The sequence below is a fragment of the Bos indicus x Bos taurus genome, chromosome 9, assembly GCF_003369695.1.
Source record: "Bos indicus x Bos taurus breed Angus x Brahman F1 hybrid chromosome 9, Bos_hybrid_MaternalHap_v2.0, whole genome shotgun sequence".
Taxonomy (NCBI): Eukaryota; Metazoa; Chordata; class Mammalia; order Artiodactyla; family Bovidae; genus Bos; species Bos indicus x Bos taurus.
Genome location: NC_040084.1, coordinates 18,833,688 through 18,856,541, shown reverse-complemented (window position 1 = coordinate 18,856,541; position 22,854 = coordinate 18,833,688). Strand labels below are relative to the sequence as shown.

At 38.9% G+C, this 22,854-nt stretch overlaps 1 protein-coding gene across 1 annotated transcript in view; it reads right to left on the bottom strand.

Moving 5' to 3' along the window:
- Positions 1-2,234: 2,234 nt before the first annotated feature.
- LOC113898881 (wiskott-Aldrich syndrome protein homolog) overlaps positions 2,235-22,854 on the bottom strand; it is a 79,672-nt gene continuing 59,052 nt past the window's right edge. The window contains exons 3-5 of the mRNA XM_027552191.1: positions 21,643-21,788; positions 21,149-21,262; positions 2,235-2,800 (exon numbers count right to left, since the gene is read on the bottom strand). Coding sequence (XP_027407992.1) covers positions 21,187-21,262; positions 21,643-21,788 — 222 coding nt within the window. The 3' untranslated portion in view covers positions 2,235-2,800; positions 21,149-21,186. The remainder of the gene's footprint in view (positions 2,801-21,148; positions 21,263-21,642; positions 21,789-22,854) is intronic.

Below are 22,854 nucleotides of genomic sequence, written 5' to 3'. Positions count from 1 at the left end.
ATCTGAAAGAAAAAGTTCAGGCTTTATAGTGAAGATTTTCATTATTTAGTGGAACATAATTATACAAAGACCAAAGAGTTACTTATCTCTTACCTGAGCTGTACGACTCTGTTGGGCTATTGTGTATGCCATGCTGTTTAATTTTTGATGATTTTAATTTCTAAATTCTTTCAGTTACCAGTGAAAACCCAACAAAACAATATTTGTCACATGACTATATATCTCCAGATAATGAATCTATATAAACTTATAGTTATAAAAACAAGTGGTACTAACAAAAGACTCTATAATGAATAAGAAGTTATATAACTGTTAATGATAATGTTATAGCTTAAATCTGAGTGGGAAAAGGTGACCAGTTTTTCTACAATTGTACATTGATATATTTTCCTTAAGATTTTCTTCACAGTCACAAGATTTTGTTTCTTACTTAGAAATTAGTATGACCCAGAGTCACTACTTTTCATTCAAAATAACCACACTTTCCAATTTTCAAAAGAAGTTTTTTCTAACCCCAAAAGATCCAGATAGATCAGATTTTTCCCAGTGTTTTCCTAGCCAAGTGTTAATTTCTGGCCAAAGATTCTGTCATAAAGGCTAACTTTGGGGAGATTTAGCCTTAGGGTAAAAAAGAAGCAATATAAAGAATATAATAGTGTAATTTAAAGAAGACTATTATAGCTATGGGTACTAATTTATTCTTTTAAACTGCCTTAGAATTAAGAATTGGTCTAAAGCAGACAAACCCAACAAGGTTTGTATTGGATGGTTGTTCAGTTGTTATGTATGTGCAGAGAAGTGACATACCATAGGGGTTAAATGCCCAGACCCCAGACCCTAGAGTTCAACTTGCCTGGCCTCAAATCCCAAACTCATTGAATTTTTAGAACATTACCTTGGGAAGATTGCTTCAACTCTTATCATTTTCTCAACTGTAAAATAGGAATAATAACAGTACCTGTCCAAAAATAAACTGGTACATGAAAAGCACTTAAAATTATCCCTAGCAAAGAACAATCACAAGTGTCAATCGTTTAGTATCATTCAGTTTTCATGTAGTGATAACTGTAGGTATACTGTTTTATTTCTATTTTTACTTTCTGTCTAAAACCTCTTTTCTTTCCTCTCCTCTGCCATCCTCACTCCCATCTCCTAGATCATTTGTCTTTCATTTGCATCGCCTAACACGGCACGGTGTCTTCACAAAGGTGCCCAGTAAAGGCTGAATGAATGAATGAATGAACCAGATTTCTAGTTCTTGTCTCAGTCTCCTCAGCACCATCCCCAGACCCCGATGCTCTCTTGTATTGGAGAGGGAGCCGTCCTTCTTGCTCCCGTAAGCCTTTATGAACACCCAGTAACTACAGTGAACACTGTAGGCTTGGTTGATCTGTATGACACTCTTTTCCCTTTACATTTCTTCAAATTCTCAAGTTCTTGTTTCTTATTTAGGAGTTATTTGAGCCAGAATCTGTGAGCTTCTTGAGAGTAGTAGCTCTCATCTGCATCACCTGCTGCTGCTGCTAAGTCGCTTCAGTCGTGTTCGACTCTGAGCGACCCCATAGACGGCAGCCCACCAGGCTCCCCCGTCCCTGGGATTCTCCAGGCAAGAACACTGGAGTGGGTTGCCATTTCCTTCTCCAATGCGTGAAAGTGAAAAGTGAAAGTGAAGTCACTCAGTCGTGTCCGACTCTTCGAGACCCCATGGACTGCAGTCCACCAGGCTCCTCCATCCATGGGATTTTCCAGGCAAGAGTACTGGAGTGGTATCACCTGATGCTTGGCAAATGATTGATTGAATGAGTGGATGAATGAATGATTGGACTCGTTGCAACTCCTCAGCAGAGCCCTGATAGTCTCTGACCACCTGTCAACTTCCAGGGATTGTAAGCACAGGTCCCTGGCTCCTCTGAAGAGTGGCCTGACCCTGGAAAAGGCTGGTAGGAATCAATAGCAGAGAACTCTGCCTGCTACCATCTGACCACTGAATGAATGCAGTCGCTGGGACTTCCTGTACCCTAATACCTTCGTTTTACAAATGAAGAAGCGAAACCCTCAAAAAGCTTCAACCCCCAACAAGGACCTACTGTGTAGCACATGAAACTCTGCTCAATGTTATGTGGCAGCCTCCATAGGAGGGGAGTTTGGGGGAGAATGGAGACATATATATGTATGGCTGAGTCCCTTTGCTGTTCACCTAAAACTATCATAACATTGTTAATTGGATATACCCCAGTACAAAATCAAAAGTTTAATAAATAAAAAATTAAAATTTTAAAAATTTCTAGATGTCAAGATCTCCTAGCATATTAGAGAAGCAATTGGAAATAAGTTTAGGTCTCCTGGCTTGTACTCTATACATATTCAAGTGCAAAGAGATTTTGCATAAGAGATTTGCATGCTCCGTGGAAAGCTTAGGAAGAAGGAGTTAATGGAGAAGGGAAATTGGATAAACAGGAAATATTCTTGTTTATCTTATTTGTTATTCTTAACAAGTCAGTGCTAGTTACAATATCCTCCTTTATGAATGTTTTAGCTATTAATGATCAAAGCCATATATAGAGCAATTATAAATAAATGTCTTGGTTTTAGAATCTTAAAACATGTACTGCTTTTGCCTACCTAGAATCTTCTCTCCTTTTTTGGTGACCACATCTAGGTGTCCGTTTTGGGGGGTATGTAGCTGCTAGCCTTCTTCATGGTCACTTCAGGGAAGAGGTCCAGATCGCCCCAGTCAAGGTGTGGCCTTGTGAACTTCGCTAAGCAGATCAGACTCTCTCCCAGGAATGTAGATCCTGAGCTGAGAGACAATGAGAAAAGGGCAAACACACATTCATTGCAATAAGCCTTCTATGGACCGTTTTGGATTCCTCCAAAGCTGTGGATTCTATGGATAATCTATGGATTTCTCCTACCTGGATCCTTGGAACTGTTCTAGGGTCTGTCCTCACCAGGGTGGCTTATCAGCTTTATCTTTGATTCTATATGCTGACCCATATCCTTCCAACAAATTTCTTTACTGTTGAAGTGGTAGAGTTTGTTTGCAACTAAACTCTACTGGCGGTTGGACTGCAAGTTGGTTTGTCTACAAAGCAAGCTAGCAGAAAAAGAAAGAAATGTGGAAAAGGTATGTGTGTGTGTGTGTGTACTAAGTATATAACTGCACAAGAGAAAAAGACTTTGTGCTACTATATATACAAAGTGGAGACAGGCCAACTATGATTTTACCATGGAAATGTGTCTGAAGATGGCCTTGAATTTTAATTACTCAACTTTCCTCGCATGTTTAAAGTTGTCATACTCTTTTACAAAAACATATTATGCAGTATTACAGGTTTCTTTCTATAGTTTACATTTTAAATTTAGGTTCTTTGTTAACTGACATATATTTCCCTTACAATTTAATATTGTAAAGAAATTACCTTATTTATATAATAATAGTAAAACAGTAAAACATATCAAATTCATAAATTAGAGAAAATAATATGTAATTGTACTTAATTTATTCATGTTTATTACATTAAGCTACAAATCCATTGCACTTTATGAATACATAGATATATGCAAAATTCTGTGTAAATCTTATGTTAATTATTTCACCATGAACTATGGCTGTTCTTTAATTTTTAATTCCACTTAATAAGCTAGAAAGTTCACTAAAGGTGTTCATGTAAAAAAAATTATGAAAATTCTCTAAGAATTAACCTACAAGAATAATCATCTATGCTCTCTATGAAAAATGATTTTTTTTTTTTTTGAAAAGTGTGACACAGGTCTTCAATAAATAACACTGGGGAATTTTTACCATCTCTCCTTTTGGTTGTGAAATTTTAAGACATGTAATCTATTAACTATTTCTAGGGTGACCATATTTTGCAAACAGAATGTTACATCAAGCACTGGAAATAATTCTGAAGCAGTATTTATAATGGTAGGAAAAAATTACCTACAAATTCACCAAGTATTTATAATGCTTATAATACACATTTATATAATATATATATACATACATCCTAAAATTTTTCTAATGGTTAAAATGTCAGCCTCTCTTGGCAAACTCTGGATATTAAAAAAATGCTTACAAGTCAATACTAGCTTTTATTTCTTCCTCAATACAGGAGCTTCATACATAATATTTACGACTCAGCAGAAAGATTAAAGAGATATGAGGCTGATATTAATACCATCTCCCTCTCCTTTATTTAAGGTTAGTTTCCATTGCCTTTCACACCCTGACCTGTAGAACAAGCTGAAATAACAGTTGTCAGCAAGGGTTTACTTTGAGGTTGTATGTGCAATATTGCTTAGCAAACATTCTCTGCTAGCACTTAGTAAAATGGTTTGGTGAGTTGGCTGAATCTTTAAGAAGACAGTCCTGGATCCCTTGAAATCTGTGCTTAGTAATTTTGTGAAAACTACTAGAAATGTGTGTGTGTGTGTGTGTTCCATTTAATCACCTGCTTGGTGTTGCTCTTTTGTGCCAGTTTTCAACTGAGAGTGGACCTTAAAAAAACTACTTTCTTATTGTTTGTGAGATAGAAATCTTTACTTTTAAACATAAAACATATTTTTAAGATTTTGAAAAAATATACAACAACAAACTATGAATTCATGGCTACACTGGTGGAAAAATGTTTTAGGGAAAGAAGGAACAATGGTCAGGAAGGGGAGAAAAGGAAAGATTTTTACTTTTAACTCAGGATTTTTTTCTTTTTTTTTTTTTGTTTTTCAGTAATTTCTTTTTTTGCATTTCTTGTTTTAAACTGAAGTATAGATGATATACAATGTTATATTCGTTTCAGGTGTAGAACATAGTGATTTGGCATTTATACACATTATGAACAGATCACAATAGTCGAGTAACCATCTGTCACCATACAAATTACAATAATGTTGACTTTTTTCCCTATGCTGTACATTACATACTTATTTATTTTATAATTGGAAGTTTGTTCACCTTAATCCCCTTCACCTTTTTTACCCACACCCACTCCCCTTTATTCTGGCAATAAGCAGTTTGTTCTTTATATGGGTCTGTTTCTGTTTTGTTTTGTTTGTTTATTGGTTTCTTTAGATTCCACACGTAAGTGAGAATATACAATATTTGTCTTTGTAACTTATTTCACTTAGCTTAATACCATCTAGACCCACATTGTCACAACTGACAGTACTTTGTTCTTTCTGTGGCTGAGTAATATTCCCTTCTATATGTATCTCATATCTTCTTCATCCATTCGTCTATTTGTAGACACTTAGGTTGCTTCCATATCTTGGCTATTGTAAATAACGCTGCAGTAAGCATAGGAGGCTGGAGAAGGAAATGGCAACCCACTCCAGTATTCTTGCCTGGGAGAATCCCATGGACAGAGGAGCCTGGCAGGCTACAGTCCATGGGGTCAAAAGAGTCAGACTTGACTTAGCGATTAAACCACCACCACCAAACATAGGAAGCATATGTGGTTTTGAATTGGTGTTTTTGTCTTCTTTGGATAAATACTCAAAAGAGGAATTGCTGGATTATGTGGTAGTTCTATTTTTAATCTTTTGAGGAACCTACGTACTGTTTTTCACAGTGGTTACACCAGTTTATATCCCCACCAAGTGTTCAAGGGTTTCCTTTTCTCCACTTTCTTGCCGGTCTTTGTTATTTCCTATGTCTGATAATAGCCATTCTAAGAGGTGTGAGGTGATAGCACACTGTTGCTTCAGTTTGCATTTCCTAAATGATTAATGATGTTGGAACATATTTTCATGCATCTATTGCTCACCTGTAAGTCTTCTTTGGAATAATATCTATCAGATCCTCTGCCCATTTTTAAACTGAATTGTTGATTTTATTTTTTAATACTGAGATGTATATTTTGGATATCAACCCTTTATCAAATGCACCATCATTTGCAAATATTTTTCCCATTAAGACTGTTGTCTCTTCATTTTGTTGATGATTTCCTTTCATGTGCAAAAGCTTTTTAGTCTGAGGTAGTCCCATTTGTTGTATTTTTGCTTTTGTTGCCTTTATCTAAGCAGACATGTTCCCCCCAGTTATGGCTAAGATCAATGTCAAAGTTTTTTTTCTATTTTCTTCTAGAAGTTTTATGATTTCAAGGTCTTACATTTAAGTCTTTAATCTATGAGTTTATTTTGTACATGGTGTAAGAAAACTGGCCTGGGAGCATGGTGTGGGGCTCAGACCCTGCCCTCCTTGGGGAGAACCTCTGTGGTTGGGATAGCCTACCTGCTTATGGGTTACCACACCAGAAGGGGAGCTCCTGACTCAATCTCATCTCCACCCCTCCTACTTATCCCATTGTGGTTCTTTCTTTATACTTTTTGTTGTGGGACAGCAAAACACAGGATCTTCATCGCAGAGTGTGGGATCTTTATTTGTGTCATGCAAACTCTTAGTTGTGGCAAGTGGGATCTAGTTCCCTGACCAGGGATGGAACCTGGATCCCTTGCATTGACAATGTGCCATCTCAGCCAATGGACCTCCAGGGAAATCCCTCAAGATACACTCAATGTTGGCTTACATGGGTAGGACAGAATTGGAGGTGGTCATGTTAGCTGTTGAATAATAGCATTATAATAATAGCTCAGGGATGGAAAAGAAGTGAAAGAGAGCTGCTCTAAGAAAGTGTCATGTGGGGGCTTTGAGTAGAAGGTTGAGATGACTGATTGCACTTTGAAGAGATCAGGAAATCTCCTGAAAGATATAAGTGAAAGAAAAATATATTGGACAGGTTTCAATCTAATTTGAAGAGCTGCATATTTTCAATCCTACAGTGCTTTGGGTTTAGGGGTGATCCTTTAGGGCTAGTGATTTGGAGGCAGCTTTGAAAGAGCTGCAATGGCAGAAGGCAATGGCAACCCACTCTAGTACTCTTGCCTGGAAAATCCCATGGGCGGAGGAGCCTGGTAGGCTGCAGTCCATGCGGTCGCTAAGAGTTGGACATGACTGAGCGACTTCACTTGCACTTTGAAAGAGCTGCCAGGGTACTCAGTGATCTTTAATTGCTATTCATCCTTAGGTCTTTAGGTCTAAAGATCCCAGCAATTTCCTAGGTGGAAATAGGAGGGTGGAGGGAAGGAAAAGTTTTGAGTCTCATGGAAGTTTACTTTCCTGGCAGCTCAAAAGTTATACTCTTTGGTGAGCTCTGCTTATTGATTCATTTATTCAAACTTTTTCATTGAAGACCTATTTTTGTGAATAGGTGAGAACTAAGGGTGTGGGATCTAGTTCTTTAGACATATGGGATCTAGTTCCCTGCCCAAATCAAACTGAGGCCCCTTGCAGTGGGAGTGTGCAGACTTAGCCAGTGGACCACCAGGGAAGTACCTCTCTTCCATTCTCGATTACAGCGCTGATTTTGTAACAGGAGACTCAAGTTCCATCCCTGGGTTAGGAAGATCCCCTGGAGTAGGAATAGCAATCCACTCCAGTATTCATGCCTGGAGAATTCCATGGACAGAGGCACGTGGTGGCTATAATAGTTCATAGGGTCGCAAAGAGTTGGACACTACTGAGTGACTGAGTGTGCACATTGCCTATCTTTTCTACTGTTCCTTTTCTGCATTCCAGTCATTGTATCGGTCTTCTCTTCACTTCCAAAACAGGCTACAGTCATCATCTTTTTCCCTGAGATGATTTTTTCTCTCTACTCTCCATTTAGACAATATCTACATACACTTTAGGTTTCAAATTAAATATCTCTTTTTAAATGAGTTGTCCCCAGATTCATAAGCCAGAAGAGATTCCCTTCTTATATGTTCTATCATAATAATTTAATTTGTTTTATTGCATTTATTTGTTGAATGTATCTTCTCTGTAAGTACTATGGGGGCAGGAACAGGGGTCTTGGCTTCTTCACTCCTGTCCTCTCAGCTCCCTAAGCTGTAGCCCAGGAATCTACAGGCTTCTAAGTCTCTTTACATTCCCTACCAAAGCCAAGGGATTCTCTGCCTAGTCTGGAAGCAGCTGAGAAAACTTCTCTTCTGACACTTTCTACCTTCTTCCAAATATTTTGTCTTTGCCAAGGCCAATGTTTGTAACTCAGAAGCAAAGAATTGATCCATTTGTTCTCTGCATTCTGCTGTTTCAACCTTCTGCAGAGACAATGGCAGAGAAGTATGGAGTATAGGAATGTGTATGAGGAGAAGGGGACCACTCAAATATTATCTCCACCTCATATCCATAGCCAACACCTGCCCCAGAGATGACACCTTTTCCCCATGACTTCTGGATCCTGTGCTGCACTGCCTAGAGTCCCCTTCCATGACTAAAGGTCTTCTTCTCTGGGGAGCCTAGGAATTTTGCATGCTGACAGCTATTAGCTTGGAGCTTTCTTTGGGAATTGCCCTCAGCTATAGAGAGCCTCCTAGCCTAGGTTCAAACCTCTTCCCTTCGATATCTTATATCCAGTATAAAGGGTGGCTCAATCTCCTAACTTAATCTCATCAGTTGGCTGAAGTCTTGTGATACAGCCCACCTTTTTAGTCCCATCCAGCCTCCTTACCTTTCCCCATTGGTGTCAATCCCAAGACTCATTCCCGATAAATTTTCTGCACACAAATCTCTATCTCAGAGTCTACTTCCTGGAGGTCTTATCCTGCAACAGTTATATCTGCGATTATATGTATTTTTCATCCATCTACCTCTCAATTGCAAACACCTAAAAGTGGGGAGGGGGAGGAGTTTAGATTGCTTGGAATCTTGCGTCAAACAAGTCATGTAGGGAAAGAATTATAGCTTATTTCTGTTGATTTTAGATTTGGGATACAGTCAGTGGGATACTATTGCAAGGAATGGAAAAGAGGAGGGAGAAAAAATTTTTCATATTTACTCTTCCTAGATTGCATTGAGGAGGATTTTATGTAGATAAATTGGGAGAACTTGTAGAATTAAAAGTAAGAAAGGAGTATAAGAGAAAGTTTGGAGAAGGAAATGGCAACCCATTCCAGTGTTCTTGCCTGGAAAATCCCAGGGACGGCGGAGCCTGGTGGGCTGCTGTCTATGGGGTCACAAAGAATAGGACACGACTGAAGTGACTTAGCAGCAGCAGCAGCATAAGAGAAAGTTGCTGATGATTTTTAAAGTACAAATTGTAAAATCCTATCAGATCATATCAGTCACTCAGTCGTGTCCGACTCTTTGCGACCCCATGAGTCGCAGCATGCCAGGCCTCCCTGTTCATCACCAACTCCCGGAGTTCACTCAGACTCAAGTCCATCGAGTCAGTGATGCCATCCAGCCATCTCATCCTCTGTCATCCCCTTCTCCTCCTGCCCCCAATCCCTCCCAGCATCAGACTCTTTTCCAGTGAGTCAACTCTTTGCATGAGGTGGCCAAAGTACTGGAGTTGCAGCTTTAGCATCATTCCTTCCAAAGAAATCCCAGGGCTGATCTCCTTCAGGATGGACTGGTTGGATCTCCTTGCAGTCAAGGGACTCTCAAGAGTCTTCTCCAACACCACAGTTCAAAAGCATCAATTCTTCGGTGCTCAGCCTTCTTCACAGTCCAACTCTCACATCCATACATGACCACAGGAAAAACCATAGCCTTGACTAGACGAAAAAATTCTCTAAAAACCAAAATGACATGTGTCATCTTGAAGAGTAGAGCTGATGTATATATGCAGATTGGGAAATCCCATATACCAAGACATTTAGTGTTAACTGCTTTTCCCTAGAAAACTGAAGAAAATCAAGTTGAAGAAAAGGTAAGACTATAAGAGACAACATTTGTTGTGTTTTTTAGTGCAAAGGAATAATAATAATTTTATTTTTCCCTGAGAGTTGGAAGGATCTTAGAAGTCATGAAGTCCTGGCCAGTGCAGTAATATCTTCTGGGAGTTATTGTACTTTTGCTTAGAACACACAAATATAATATTAATTTTATATTTTATTATTTTGAATAATAATAAATAATCTTTGCTAAATATTAATAATCTTTGCCAAATATTAACTTGAGGCTACAGGCACTACACTGCTTTTTCTTATTCCTCAACTGTGTTAATATTGATGCTTTTACCATCTTCTGTTTAATCTTGCCCCTGGGATCTATTACATTTAGTTAGCACAGAGTGTCTAAAGGAGACACATTGATTTGCTTTGGTTTGTCCTCAAATTCATACTACACTTATACATACTACATCCATGTTCGTGATTGTTCAGGTTTTCCCTTGTTGCTAAAAAACTACAAAACAGAGGTGGACAGTGTTCAAGTGATGTAGTATAATAACTGTCCTAAGCATTGCCTCATTCTGGATGGATTATGCTACCAGAATGCATCTGTAATTTGTTTCCTATGTGTAAGTACATGTGTACGAGGATCAGGGGAATGTCTCCTTTGCCACATGGGTTTTGTTTTTTTTTTTTTGCCTCTTTATGAACATAGAGCGATTTTATTCAGAACATGGAAATTAAAGCAAAGTAATAATCATTGTCACCTTTTTAAGTGGTTCCTATATTCTAGGCACCACGCCGAGTGCTTTACATACATTTGGCTCACTTTGAAGGCTCACAACCCTCTGAGGTAGGTAGCTAATACCCATATTTTACAAATTAAAAAACCCTGAGTCCTCAGAGAGGTTTAAGTAATTTGCCTAAATTTGCATGGCTACAAAGTTATCATAAGTCATAGCTGATTTTTTTTTTAGCCACTCTTTTCAAAACTTTTTTTGAAAAGAAAATTCAAAGATTTTCACTTCAGGTCTTGACTGACTTCTCGCAAAACAACTTCTGCGCCCGTAACTTTCCCTCTGTGTTTAAGTAACTCAATTCCACAGCTTTACTTTCTTTCCACATAAAAATGCCCCGCACTCCTTCCCTCAGCGTACTGTCTTCCCTTCCCCCAGCCATCTCGCTACTCAGCACTTAAGCTCTTTGTTATCTCCTAGACCTCGCTAACTGGATGACTAGCTGCCAAATAAAATCACAGGAGGAAAAGATAAAGCATCTCATCTTTCTCTCTTAAGCCTTTGCTCTCTTCCACTTCCTTGTCAGTGAGTGTTCCAGTTCTCCAGTTTCCCCAGGCAGGCCCAGTGCTAAAAATAGCCCACCCTGCCTGATGGCGCTGGTGGCATTTCCTGGGGTAGAAGAGGCCGAGGAAAAACAACTGGTGAGCTGAGATGATCAGACTGAAGCAGTCAGGGGACACCCCGCCCGCACCCACTGCTGAAATCCTGAGACTTGGGCAGGAACTGGTTCATCGTCGCTCTTGGAAGGATCAGATCAAAAGGAATTAGTGTGTTTCCTCTTCTTAGATGAGAGGGGCGTAACTTTTCATTGTTTCAAGGGCATAAAACAAGTGTAATCATAGAAATATAATTCAAGCCTGTCTGTCCACTCTACTGTTGTTTCAACTAAGTAGAGAAGTTTGATGAGAAGTAAATGTTAATTGAACTGTTAATGTTTAAGAAACCTAAGTAAACTCATTGCTGACTTTTTCTCATACATACATACATACATAATGTTTTGGGGGCCATCCCTCGTGGCCCAGTGGTTAAGACTCTTCGCTTCCACTATAGAGGGTGCAGGTTAAATCCCTGGCCAGGGAACTAAGATCCCACGTGCTGAGAGATGTGGCCAAACTAAGATTAAAAAATAATAATGCTATATATATTTAGGGCCTTCCTTGGTAGTTCAGAGGGTTAAGAATCTGCCTGCAATGCAGGAGACTCTGGTTCAATCCCTGGGTTGGGAAGATCCCCTGGAGAGAGGAATGGCAATCCACTCCAGTGTTTTTGCCTGGAGAATCCCATGGACAGAGGAGCCTGGCAGGCTATAGTTCATGGTGTCTCAAACAGTCGGACACGACTGAGCAGCTTTCACTTTCCCTTTAAAGGAAGATTCCATTTTAAAAAAAGACTTCCTGCCAGGACAAAGATGGAAATGAAATGATTAAAAAAAAAAAAATCTGTGTAAATCCATACTCTCTCCAGCTGTTATTATGAGATACACTTTTTTCCCACAAAAAAATAGCTTTATCATTTTTTTCTGATCGAAGTAATAATATATGTTTACTTCTAAAATTCAATCTGATATTAAAGAAGAAAGTAAAAATTACACAAAATCCTGCACACTGAGAAAACCAAATTTTGTGACAATCCTTTTATGCACACACACCTAGGCCTAAGCCCATGAATTCATTTCCCTCCCCACAGGGACTCAGAAAGGTGGCCAGCTGGGTCCAATGAAGTGTAAGAAGAAACTTGCTGTGGTTTTTTCTTTACTGTAAGCATGGACAATAGGAAAAAAATCTACACTTTTTCTCCCAGCCATTGTCAAGTATAGATGACACTTTTAGAAAAACTACTGTAGCCACCATAATACCGGCCTCTAGAAAGCCAATGGAAAAAAAGAAGGCAAGGATAGGAGAATCACAGAAAATGATTCTGAGGAAGACACTGAGTTGAGGCGCTATAACTCTGGACTTCCCAGCATGTGAGCCTATAAATTCCCTTATTGCTTGTATGACTTGAATTTTTCGAAACTTGAAGCTGAATGCATCCTAACTAACAAAGATATAATATGCCCTAAGAAAAAGTTTAATATTTACGTAAGGTTAATCCTGTATTTTCTTAATAATTTCTGGCTTACTAATTAACTTTTAAAAGTGTCTTCAATATGTAATATGAAGACATATATGTATATATGAAGACAATATGTATATGTATATATGACTGAGCAAGCAAGCTAAGCTGCTTCAGTCATGTCCAAGTCTTTGCAACCCCATGGACTATAGCCCATCAGGCTCCTCTGTCCATGGGATTTTCCAGGCAAGAACACGAGTGGGTTGCCATGCCCTCTTCAGGGGATTTTGCCAACCCAAGGACTGAACCCACGTCTCTCATGTCTCCTGTGTTGGCAGGCAGGTTCTTTACCACTAGTGCCACCTGGGAAGCCCGTACATATATATGTATAAAAAACATCTACTTCTGCTTCATTGACTATGCTAAAGCCTTTGACTATGTGGATCACAACAAACTGTGGGAAATTCTTAAAAAGACAGGAATACCAGATCACCTTACCTGCCTCCTGAGAAATCTGTATGCAGGTCACGAAACAACAGAACCGGACATGGAACAACAGACTGGTTTCAAATTAGGAAAGGAGTACGTCAAGGCTGTATATTGTCACATTGCTTATTTAACTTCTATGCAGAGTACATCATGTGAAATGCTGGAATGGATGAAGAACAAGCTGGAATCAAGATTGCGGGGGGAAATATCAATAACCTCATATGCAGATGACACCACCCCTATGGCAGAAAGCAAAGAGGAACTAAAGAGCCTCTTGATGAAAGTGAAAGAGGAGAGTGAAAAAGCTGGTTTAAAACTTGACATTCAAAAAACTGAGATCGTGGCATCTGACTCATCACTTCATGGCCAAATAGATGGGGAAACAATGGAAACAGTGACAGACTTTATTTTCTTGGGTTCCAAAATCACTGCAGATGGTGACTACAGCCATGAAGTTAAAAGATGCTTGCTCCTTGGAAGGAAAGCTATGACAAACCTAGACAGCATATTAAAAAAGCAGCAACATTACTTTGCCAACAAAGGTCCATCTAGTCAAAGCTATGGTTTTTCCAGTAGTCATGTATGGATGTAAGAATTGGACCATAAAGAAAGTTGAGCGTTGAAGAATTGATACTTTCGAACTGTGGTGTTGGAAAAGACTCTTGAGAGTCCCTTGGGCAGCAAGGAGATCAAACCGGTCAGTACTAAAGGAAATTAGTCCTGAATATTCACTGGAAAGACTGATGCTGAAGCTCCAATACTTTGGCCACTTGATGTGAACTGACTCATTGGAAAAGACCTTGATGCTGAGAAAGACTGAAGGCAGGAGGAGAAGGAGGTGGCAGAGGATAAGATGGTTGGATGGCGTCACCAACTCAATGGATGTGAGTTGGAGCAAGCTCCTGGAGTTGGTGATGGACAAGGAAGCCTGGTGTGCTTCAGTCCATGGCATCGCAAAGAGTCAGGACTGAGCAACTGAACTGAACTCATGTACATATATCTATGGACATACATATATATATGGTCTATATTTTAATCTTTTTAAACCTTTGTTTATTAAAAAATTTTTTAAACTTTTATGACTAATGCAATGTCTTTACATGTTCTGTCACAGCGGTCCCCAACCTTTTTTGCGCCAGGGACCAGTTTCATGGAAGAGTTTTCCACAGACTGGTATGTGGGGGGTGGTTTCAGGATGATTCAAGGACAGTACTTTTATTGTATATTTTATTTCTATTATTATTACATCAGCCCCACCTCAGATCATCAGGCATTAGATCCCAGAGATTGGGGAGCCCTGTTCTATCACATCAACCCTGCCAAAGATGGCTTGATCTCAGACTTCTAGCCTCCAGAACTGTGAGAAAATAATTTCTTCTGTTTAAACTTCCCAGTCTGTGGTACTTCACTATGGCAACCCTGGCAAACTAATATATCCACTCTCACCCTCAAGCTCAAGAAATCAAGGATCTATACAGTATCATTATAACTTTGACCTTGCTTGAACTTTATAAAAATATTGATAGAAGCACACAGTATGTAACATTTAGCATTTGACTGTTCTTGCTTATAATGTTTTTGAGATTCATCCATGTTGTTGCTGTATTCATGTTTCATTCTTTTTAATGATGAAGAGTTTTCCATAGTATGAATAAATCACAGTGTCTTTATTCATCTTTCAGTGGATGTGGCTATTATAAAATAATGCTCCTGTGAACACTGATGTATGTTCATGTGTGGACATATTTCACTTAGAAAAATACATAGAAGTGGGATTGCTAGATTCTATGATAAATATACTATTAATCTTATGAAATACTGCAAATCTGCTTTCAGAAGTTGGTATCTGTGTCATTTTGCATTCCCATAGGAAGACATAAGAATTACGGTTGTTTCTCATTCTTGTAAACACTAGATGTTTATCAGATATTTTATCTTTATTCTAGTGGGTATGTTGTGACATGTGATTGTGATTTTGATTTGAATCTTTCTGATGAATTGTAATATCAACCATCTTTCATATGCTTATTTGCCAGCCTTGTATCTTGTATTGTGCAGTGTTCAGATTGTACACCCTTTTTAGATTAGGTTGTTCATTTTCTTATTGATTAGTTTTGAAATTTCTTTATATATTCCATATACAGTTTCTTTAAGAAGGATGGCATTTTTCTTTCTTTCTTTCTTTTTTACAAATGAGTTGGAGAGTACACAGCTGGAAATAGAAATACTACTTATGAGGTAAATGCAGTGATCAAATTAAAATATCTTCTATCTGTCTAAGAAAATGGTTAAGGAGATGAAAAGACATGAATTGGTTTGAGGGATCTTATTAACAATAGGCAAAATCAAAAGGATTTAGTGATTGGAAATGTGGTCAAGTGGGAGAAATAATTATTGAGGGTACTTTTTAAAAAGTATTCATTTATTTTTATTTTTGGCTGTGCTGGGTCTTCATTGCTGCACAGGCTTTTCTGTATTTGCAGAGAACAGGGGCTCCTCTCCAGGTACAGTGCCTGGGCTTCTCATTGTGATGTCTTCTCTTGTTCTGGAGCAGAGGCTTCAGTAGTTTGGACACATGGCTTAGCTGTTCCGTGGCATGTGGGATTTTCCTGAACCAGGGATTGACCCATGGTGGATATTATACCCACCCATTGAGGAATTTAATGTAAAAATTTGGATGGTAGCACCCAAGCACTAACCACGAGCATGGCTGTTTCGGGAGTGGTTGATGGAATAGCATATGTTTTTGGACATATGGACTTGGTATGTTAGTGAAAATGTGAAATGGGCACTTGAATAGGTATGCCTGAAGCTCAGGTAAGAAGTGGGCATAACATTCTGAGAACTATTGACATATAAGAGTAAATAAAGCTTTGATGAGAAGAAAAAAAATTAATGCAGTGTTTTTATGTATCATGTGAGGTAGTGGTCCAACTGTAATTTTTTTCAAATGAATATCTAATTATTCTGCTTACTAACGTAAAGTGTGCTCATTTGCTAAACCATTCTCTCCCCATTGAAGTGAAATACCACCCTTTTCCTATGCGGTGCTCCTATATATTCTGCAATTTTTGTTTTGTTCTGCTAATCAATTAGTCTGTCCCTATGCTAATAACCAACACTTTTGATTATGCTGACTTTATAACATTTTAATATCTGGCAAGGAATCTCATCATCATTTTTCATGTTTGTACATTTCTTAGCTTCTCATGGACATTTATTCTTCCATATAAAATGTAAGATAATTCAATTTTCTAAGACCATAGAGATTTTAATTGAAAATTCATTAAGTATGTCACAATATGGGCAGAATTGACATATTTGTAAAATTAAATCTTCCCTTGCAAGAACCAGGTATGTTTTTCCATTTGTTCAGTCTTGATACAGCCCTTTAATAAAATTCTATGGTTCTTTTTAATAGGCTTTGTAGCTTTCTTATTAAATTTATTTCAAAATATTTTAAAAATGTTGTATTATTGTACGTGGCTTCTTTTTCCATTTCTAATTCTATCTGATTATTTCTAGTAAAGAACCACTATTGCTTTTGAAATATTGTGTCTACAGGTTTGTTACCAAATTCCCTTATAATAGTTTTAAAATAGATAGAAATTGGTTTTATATAAGTAACATTTATCATATTTAGGTGATTTTCTTTTATTTCTATTTTGATTGGAGTTTTAGTAGAAATGACTACTGATTTTAACCTAATGCCTTTTCAGCATCTATTTGAATCATTTTAATCCATTAATATACTGGTGTAATGGGCTTCATTGATGTCTCAGATGGAAGTTATGTTATTTTAAGAACTCTCTTACTGAAAGAGTTCCTGACAGGAAACCATCTTTTCATCTTGGCAGTACTAGTTCATCACTGACACACTACTGGACTTTATTTGCTAGTTTTTTATTAATAATTTTGCATCTGTATTCTTAAGTGACACCACCCTTATGGCAGAAAGTGAAGAGGAACTCAAAAGCCTCTTGATGAAAGTGAAAGTGGAGAGTGAAAAAGTTGGCTTAAAGCTCAATATTCAGAAAACGAAGATCATGGCATCCGGTCCCATCACTTCATGGCAAATAGATGGGGAAACAGTGGAAACAGTGTCAGACTTTATTTTTCTAGGCTCCAAAATCACTACAGATGGTGACTGCAGCCATGAAATTAAAAGACGCTTACTCCTTGGAAGGAAAGTTATGACCAGCCTAGATAGCATATTCAAAAGCAGAGACATTACTTTGCCAACAAAGGTCCGTCCAGTCAAGGCTATGGTTTTTCCTGTGGTCATGTATGGATGTGAGAGTTGGACTGTGAAGAAGGCTGAGCACCGAAGAATTGATGCTTTTGAACTGTGGTGTTGGAGAAGACTCTTGAGAGTCCCTTGGACTGCAAGGAGATCCAACCAGTCCATTCTGAAGGAGATCAGCCCCGGGATTTCTTTGGAAGGAATGATGCTAAAGCTGCAACTCCAGTACTTTGGCCACCTCATGCAAAGAGTTGACTCATTGGAAAAGACTCTGATGCTGGGAGGGATTGGGGGCAGGAGGAGAAGGGGACGACAGAGGACGAGATGGCTGGATGGCATCACTGACTCGATGGACGTGAGTCTGAGTGAACTCCGAGAGTTGGTGATGGACAGGGAGGCCTGGCCTGCTGCGATTCATGGGGTCGCAAAGAGTCAGACAGGACTGAGCGACTGATCTGATCTGATCTGATCTGACCTTTACTGTTAACATTATGCCAGGTTCATAAAATACATTAACAAGCTTAGTATAATTTTCTATGATTTGGAATGGTTTAAACAACGTTGAAACTACTTATTCTTCAAATATTTTAAATGTGATAAATGTACTTATGTTTAACTTACATAATAAAAGAGTACCATGGTGAGCTCTAGGTTACACCTGAGAATGCTACTGCTGCTGCTGCTAAGTCACTTCAGTCGTGTCCGACTCTGTGCGACCCCATAGACGGCAGCCCACCAGGCTCCCCCGTCCCTGGGATTCTCCAGGCAAGAACACTGCAGTGGGTTACCATTTCCTTCTCCAATGCAGGAAGGTGAAAAGTGAAAGTGAAGTCGCTCAGTCATACACTCTAATGACAGTACAGATGGTCGACGTAGAAAAGAAAATGGATGTGTTAAGTTATATGAAAACCCAAAGTAACTTAACCCCCATCTCTTAGCCCATGATAATGGCTCAGAGTGTGTATTCTTCCATTTCTCTTCAGAAAACTTCTTACGTTTTCTTCCTCCGAAGTGTGCACTTAATGATTCTGCTGAGAAAAAAAAAAAAAATCTTTTCCCATATGACTTTGCAACTCTTCATTCATGAATATCCACAGATTTTGCTTCATCTCCCCTCATTTTCTTTTACTCCTCACTGCGTTGACTAAAACGTGGCTTTTTCTTTCTCTTTTCGTTTTTTTTGTTTGTTTGTTTTGCCTGAGCTGTGTAGCAGGTGGGACCTAAGTTCCCTGGCCAGGGATGGAACCTGTGCCCTCTGCAGCGGAAGTGTAGAGTCCTAACCACTGGAAAGCCAGGGAAGTCCAAAACTTGGATTTTACTTGATAAAAGTTCCTGAAAACTTTTTTTTTCATATTCATATATACACATATTCTTTTTCAGATCCTTTTCTAATACAGTTTACTACAAGATATTGAATATAGTTCCCTGTGCTATACAGTAGGTCCTTATTGGTTACCTATTTTATACATAATATATATATATTTTAATTCCAGACTCCTAATTTATCCCTTCCCCGACCTTTCCTCTTTGGTAACCATAAATTTCTTTTCTATGTCTGTGAATCTATTTCTGTTTTGTAAATAAGTTCATTTATATCATCTTCTTAGATTCCACATATAAGCAATATCATATGGTGCTTGTCTCTACGTGACTTACTTCATATGATAATCTCTACTTCCATCCATGTTGCTGCAATGGCATTATTTCTTTCCTTTTTATGGGTGAGTTTGGGGTCCCAAAGACTTGGACACAACTTGGCGACTAAATAACAACAACAACAAATATTTCCTTGTGTGTGTGTACCACATCTTCTTTTTGCATTCCTCTGTCGGTGGACACTTAGGTCATTTCCATGACTGTTGTAAATAGTGCTGCAATGATCATTGGGGTGCATGCATCTTTTTGAATTAGAGTTTTCTCTAAATAGATGCCCAGGAGTGGAATTTCTGGATCATACAGTAACTCTAGTTTTAGTTTTTTAAGGAACCTCTGTCCTATTCACCATGGTGGCTGCACCAATTTTTATCTTCCCATCAACAGTGTAGGAGTGTTGCCTTTTCTCCACACCCTCTGCAGCAAAGGTTCTGAAAACTCTTGAAAGCAGAGGTTGTCATTCTCTTGTGCTCTCTGTCTCAGCAACAAGTTATAGGGGTGGACAGTATTCCTAAACTACTAAGTTAAAAGTCTTGAAGGTCATGCCACAGTTTGCCATTCTCCTCCCCTCACGGTCATTATCTTATGATGTCACGGCATCAACCGAGCACGGACGTCACACTAGCTCACAATCTTCTTTGTGTCTCCTCAGCATCTTGAGAACACACAGTGCTCACATTCACCAAGTCTCTCTTTCTTCAATTTCTAAACCCCATTTCCATCCACAGTGCTCATCTCCTTACACGTCAATACCCATTTCCATGGCTGCATAATTTCCGTGTGTGTTAGTCGCTCAGTCGTGTCCAACCCTTTGCGACCCCAAGGACTGCAGCCCTCCAGGCTTCTCTGTCCATGGGATTTTCCAGGCAAGAATACTGGAGTGGGTTGCCATTTCCTTCTTCAGCATAATTTCTACCACTATATTAATAACAGGGGCTTCCCTGGTGGCTTAGATGGTAAAGCGTCTTCCTGCAATGCGGGCGTCCCGGGTTTGATTCCTGGGTCGGAAAGATACCCTGGAGAAGGCAATGGCACCCCACTCCAGCACTCTTGCCTGGAAAATCCCGTGGACAGAGGAGCCTGATAGGCTACAGTCCATGGGGTCGCAAAGAGTTAGACACGACTGAGCGACTTCACTTTCACACTTATAGAGTACTTTATGCCAAGCACTACTCTAAGAGCTTTATGTATATTGGCTCATTCAGTTATAACAAAAATCCTTCAGTGGAGCTTAAAATGTGCTATGAGGAGACTGAGGCACAGGAAAAAAACTTGGCTAACTTGGTTTATATCATATATCCCTAGTAAAGGACAGAGCAGCTATTGAGTCCCAAACAACTTTCTCTTAGCCATTATATTACACTACCATCTCTATAATAACTTCATGTCTTTTACCCAGTTCTATACCGATAGTCCAGATTAACTTTCCCTTTAACCACTAAATGTCCAGGTTTTTTTTTTTTTTTTAGGAATCCTTTGCTCTATCAGCCTCCTTCTGGCTTCACTTTCTTCCTGTTAGCCTCCAGTGCTGTTGTCATTCACTTCAACTTTACTTTCTCAAGCCTCCCTAGTTTTTTAAAGATCTCCTCTTCATACCATAACTTTTTTCCCAAGCCCTCGTATAAGCTTAATTGCTTGTTTTTACTCTCAAGTTGGCAATCAATCATTGCTGTATGAAACGACAAACGCCATGTTGGCTGACTCCTCGCTATAAATGCAAAAGCCACAGACCCAGTTGAGCACTTCCTCTGCTCTGCAATTCTTTCCCTTCTATCTGCCTGATTCTCTTTCCTATTCTGTAGAGTAACTGTCCCCTCAGCAACTGCTCAATCATTTTATTTCCCTCAGTCTTGCCACTCACCTCCTCAGCAGAAGACTTAATTTCAAATATCATAGGAATGTAGTGGCCATTATGAATAAACTGTTTTAACTTCTCCTTTGCGACCTCAAAATCATTCTACACTTTGTGCCCCCCCGCCCCACTAAACTTTCCTACATGTTTCAGAGGAAGAAGTAGCTCCATTTCTCTCCATTTCTCTTAACTTATAACCTTGAATCCATTCTCTGACTCCTTTAAATTATATGTTCATTAAACACTAACTTTTAAATTTGTGTTTCGGTCAGGATCAACTGTACTATGCTGCAGTGACAAAACCCCTAAACTCAATGACTTGATAAAAAACATTTTTTTAAATGTATTCTGTCCACCAAACCTACTGTGGGTCTGGGTTACCTTTAGGGCAATTGTCGTTAATATGGTGACTCTTGAATTCAGGCAGCCATAATCTTGTGGTTCCTCATGTCAACAGACGGCCCCCTTGGTTTCCATGACAGGGGAAGAGAGACACTGGAAGAATAACACGGGGGTTTTTCACTGCCAGCCCAGAAGTAACACATTAAACTTCTGTTTACAATATATCGGCCTGACAATTCGTCTGAGCTTGCCTAAAAGCAAAGGAACTGGAAAGGTAGCCTTCCTTGTGCACAGAAAGGAAAAATCTGAAACTAATATGAGAACCATGGAGAACTGTTTCTTTCATCTTTTGTGTTTATCCATCTGTCTCATTTTGCTGAATCTTTTGTCCCTATCACAAGTAGTGCCAAGTCTAAACCATCTTGAAAAGTGCCCGCCCACCATTATACCTGCATGCCTTCTCCTTTGTATTCCCAGCATTTCAGCCGCATTGCACTGCCTGATGTCACCCACATGCCCCTGCATTCACAGACCTCCTTGTCTCTCCTGTGCGATTCCACCATCCACGCATACAGATGCTTCTTCCTGGAACGTGCTTTCTACATCTCTTGCTTCTAGAGTAGCCCTGTTCATTTTTCAGAGCCAGTTCAAATCTTCTTTTCATAGGTCTCCCTAAGTCCTGTAAAGAGAAAGAAGGCTCTCATCTCTGCAGTTTATGAATAACTCTATTTCAACCTGTATCATTGTGTATTGTAATCATTTGCATGATTTCTTGACCTTCCATCTAAACTATGAATAATCATATTTTATTTACCCTGTACTCAGAAACTTGCATGGGCTTCCCTGGTAGCTCAGCTGGTAAGGAATCTGCCTGCAATGTAGGAGATCCTGGTTTGATTCCTGGATCAGGAAGATCCCTGGAGAAGGTGTAGGCTACCCACTCCAGTACTCTTGGGCTTCCCTGGTGGCTCAGACAGTAAAAAAATCTGCCTGCAATGTGGGAGACCTGAGTTTGATCCCTGGGTCGGGAAGATCCCCTGGAGAAGGGAATGGCTACCCACTCCAGTATTCTTGCCTGGAGAATTCCATGGCAGAGGAGCCTGGTGGGCTACAGTCCACGGGGTCACAAAGAGTTGGAGATGACTGAGAGACTAAGCACAGCACAGCAGAAACTTGCATAGTGGTACCTGGCGTGTAGAAGGCTTTCAATAAATGTTTAAATGGCCGAATAAATCAGTAAATACTAAAATTTCTGAAAACTGATACTGGAGGGTGTCTGTTGCAATTTTTGATGTATTATTTATACTAGAATTGTTTCATTTCCAGAGAACATAATAAATAATTATTTAAAAAATTATTTGATAGCAGAAGTAGAATGAGGCAAAGAATTACTCAGAATATTATAGTGCATCATTTATGCAAATTAAATAAACATAGTGTGACACAAAGTACAGATTAGACAAAGTATCCATTTCAAGGAGCTGAAGCATGTCTCCATATTTATGATACAATGCCTTGCAATAAAGGCTGGGGTACTCTGGTATGTCTCCTATGATTGGTGATAATGTTTATAACAGTAATATAAAAGTGAATTTTACTTCTAGTGAAGTATTGATGTTATAAATGAGCATGTCCCCTCCAATATATAATCTTAATGTTGGAAAAGAGTTGACTAATTAATAATTATAATAAGGCTAACCAATTGTTTAAGGAAAGGTCTTTTTAAATATTCTGAAGTAAAGTGA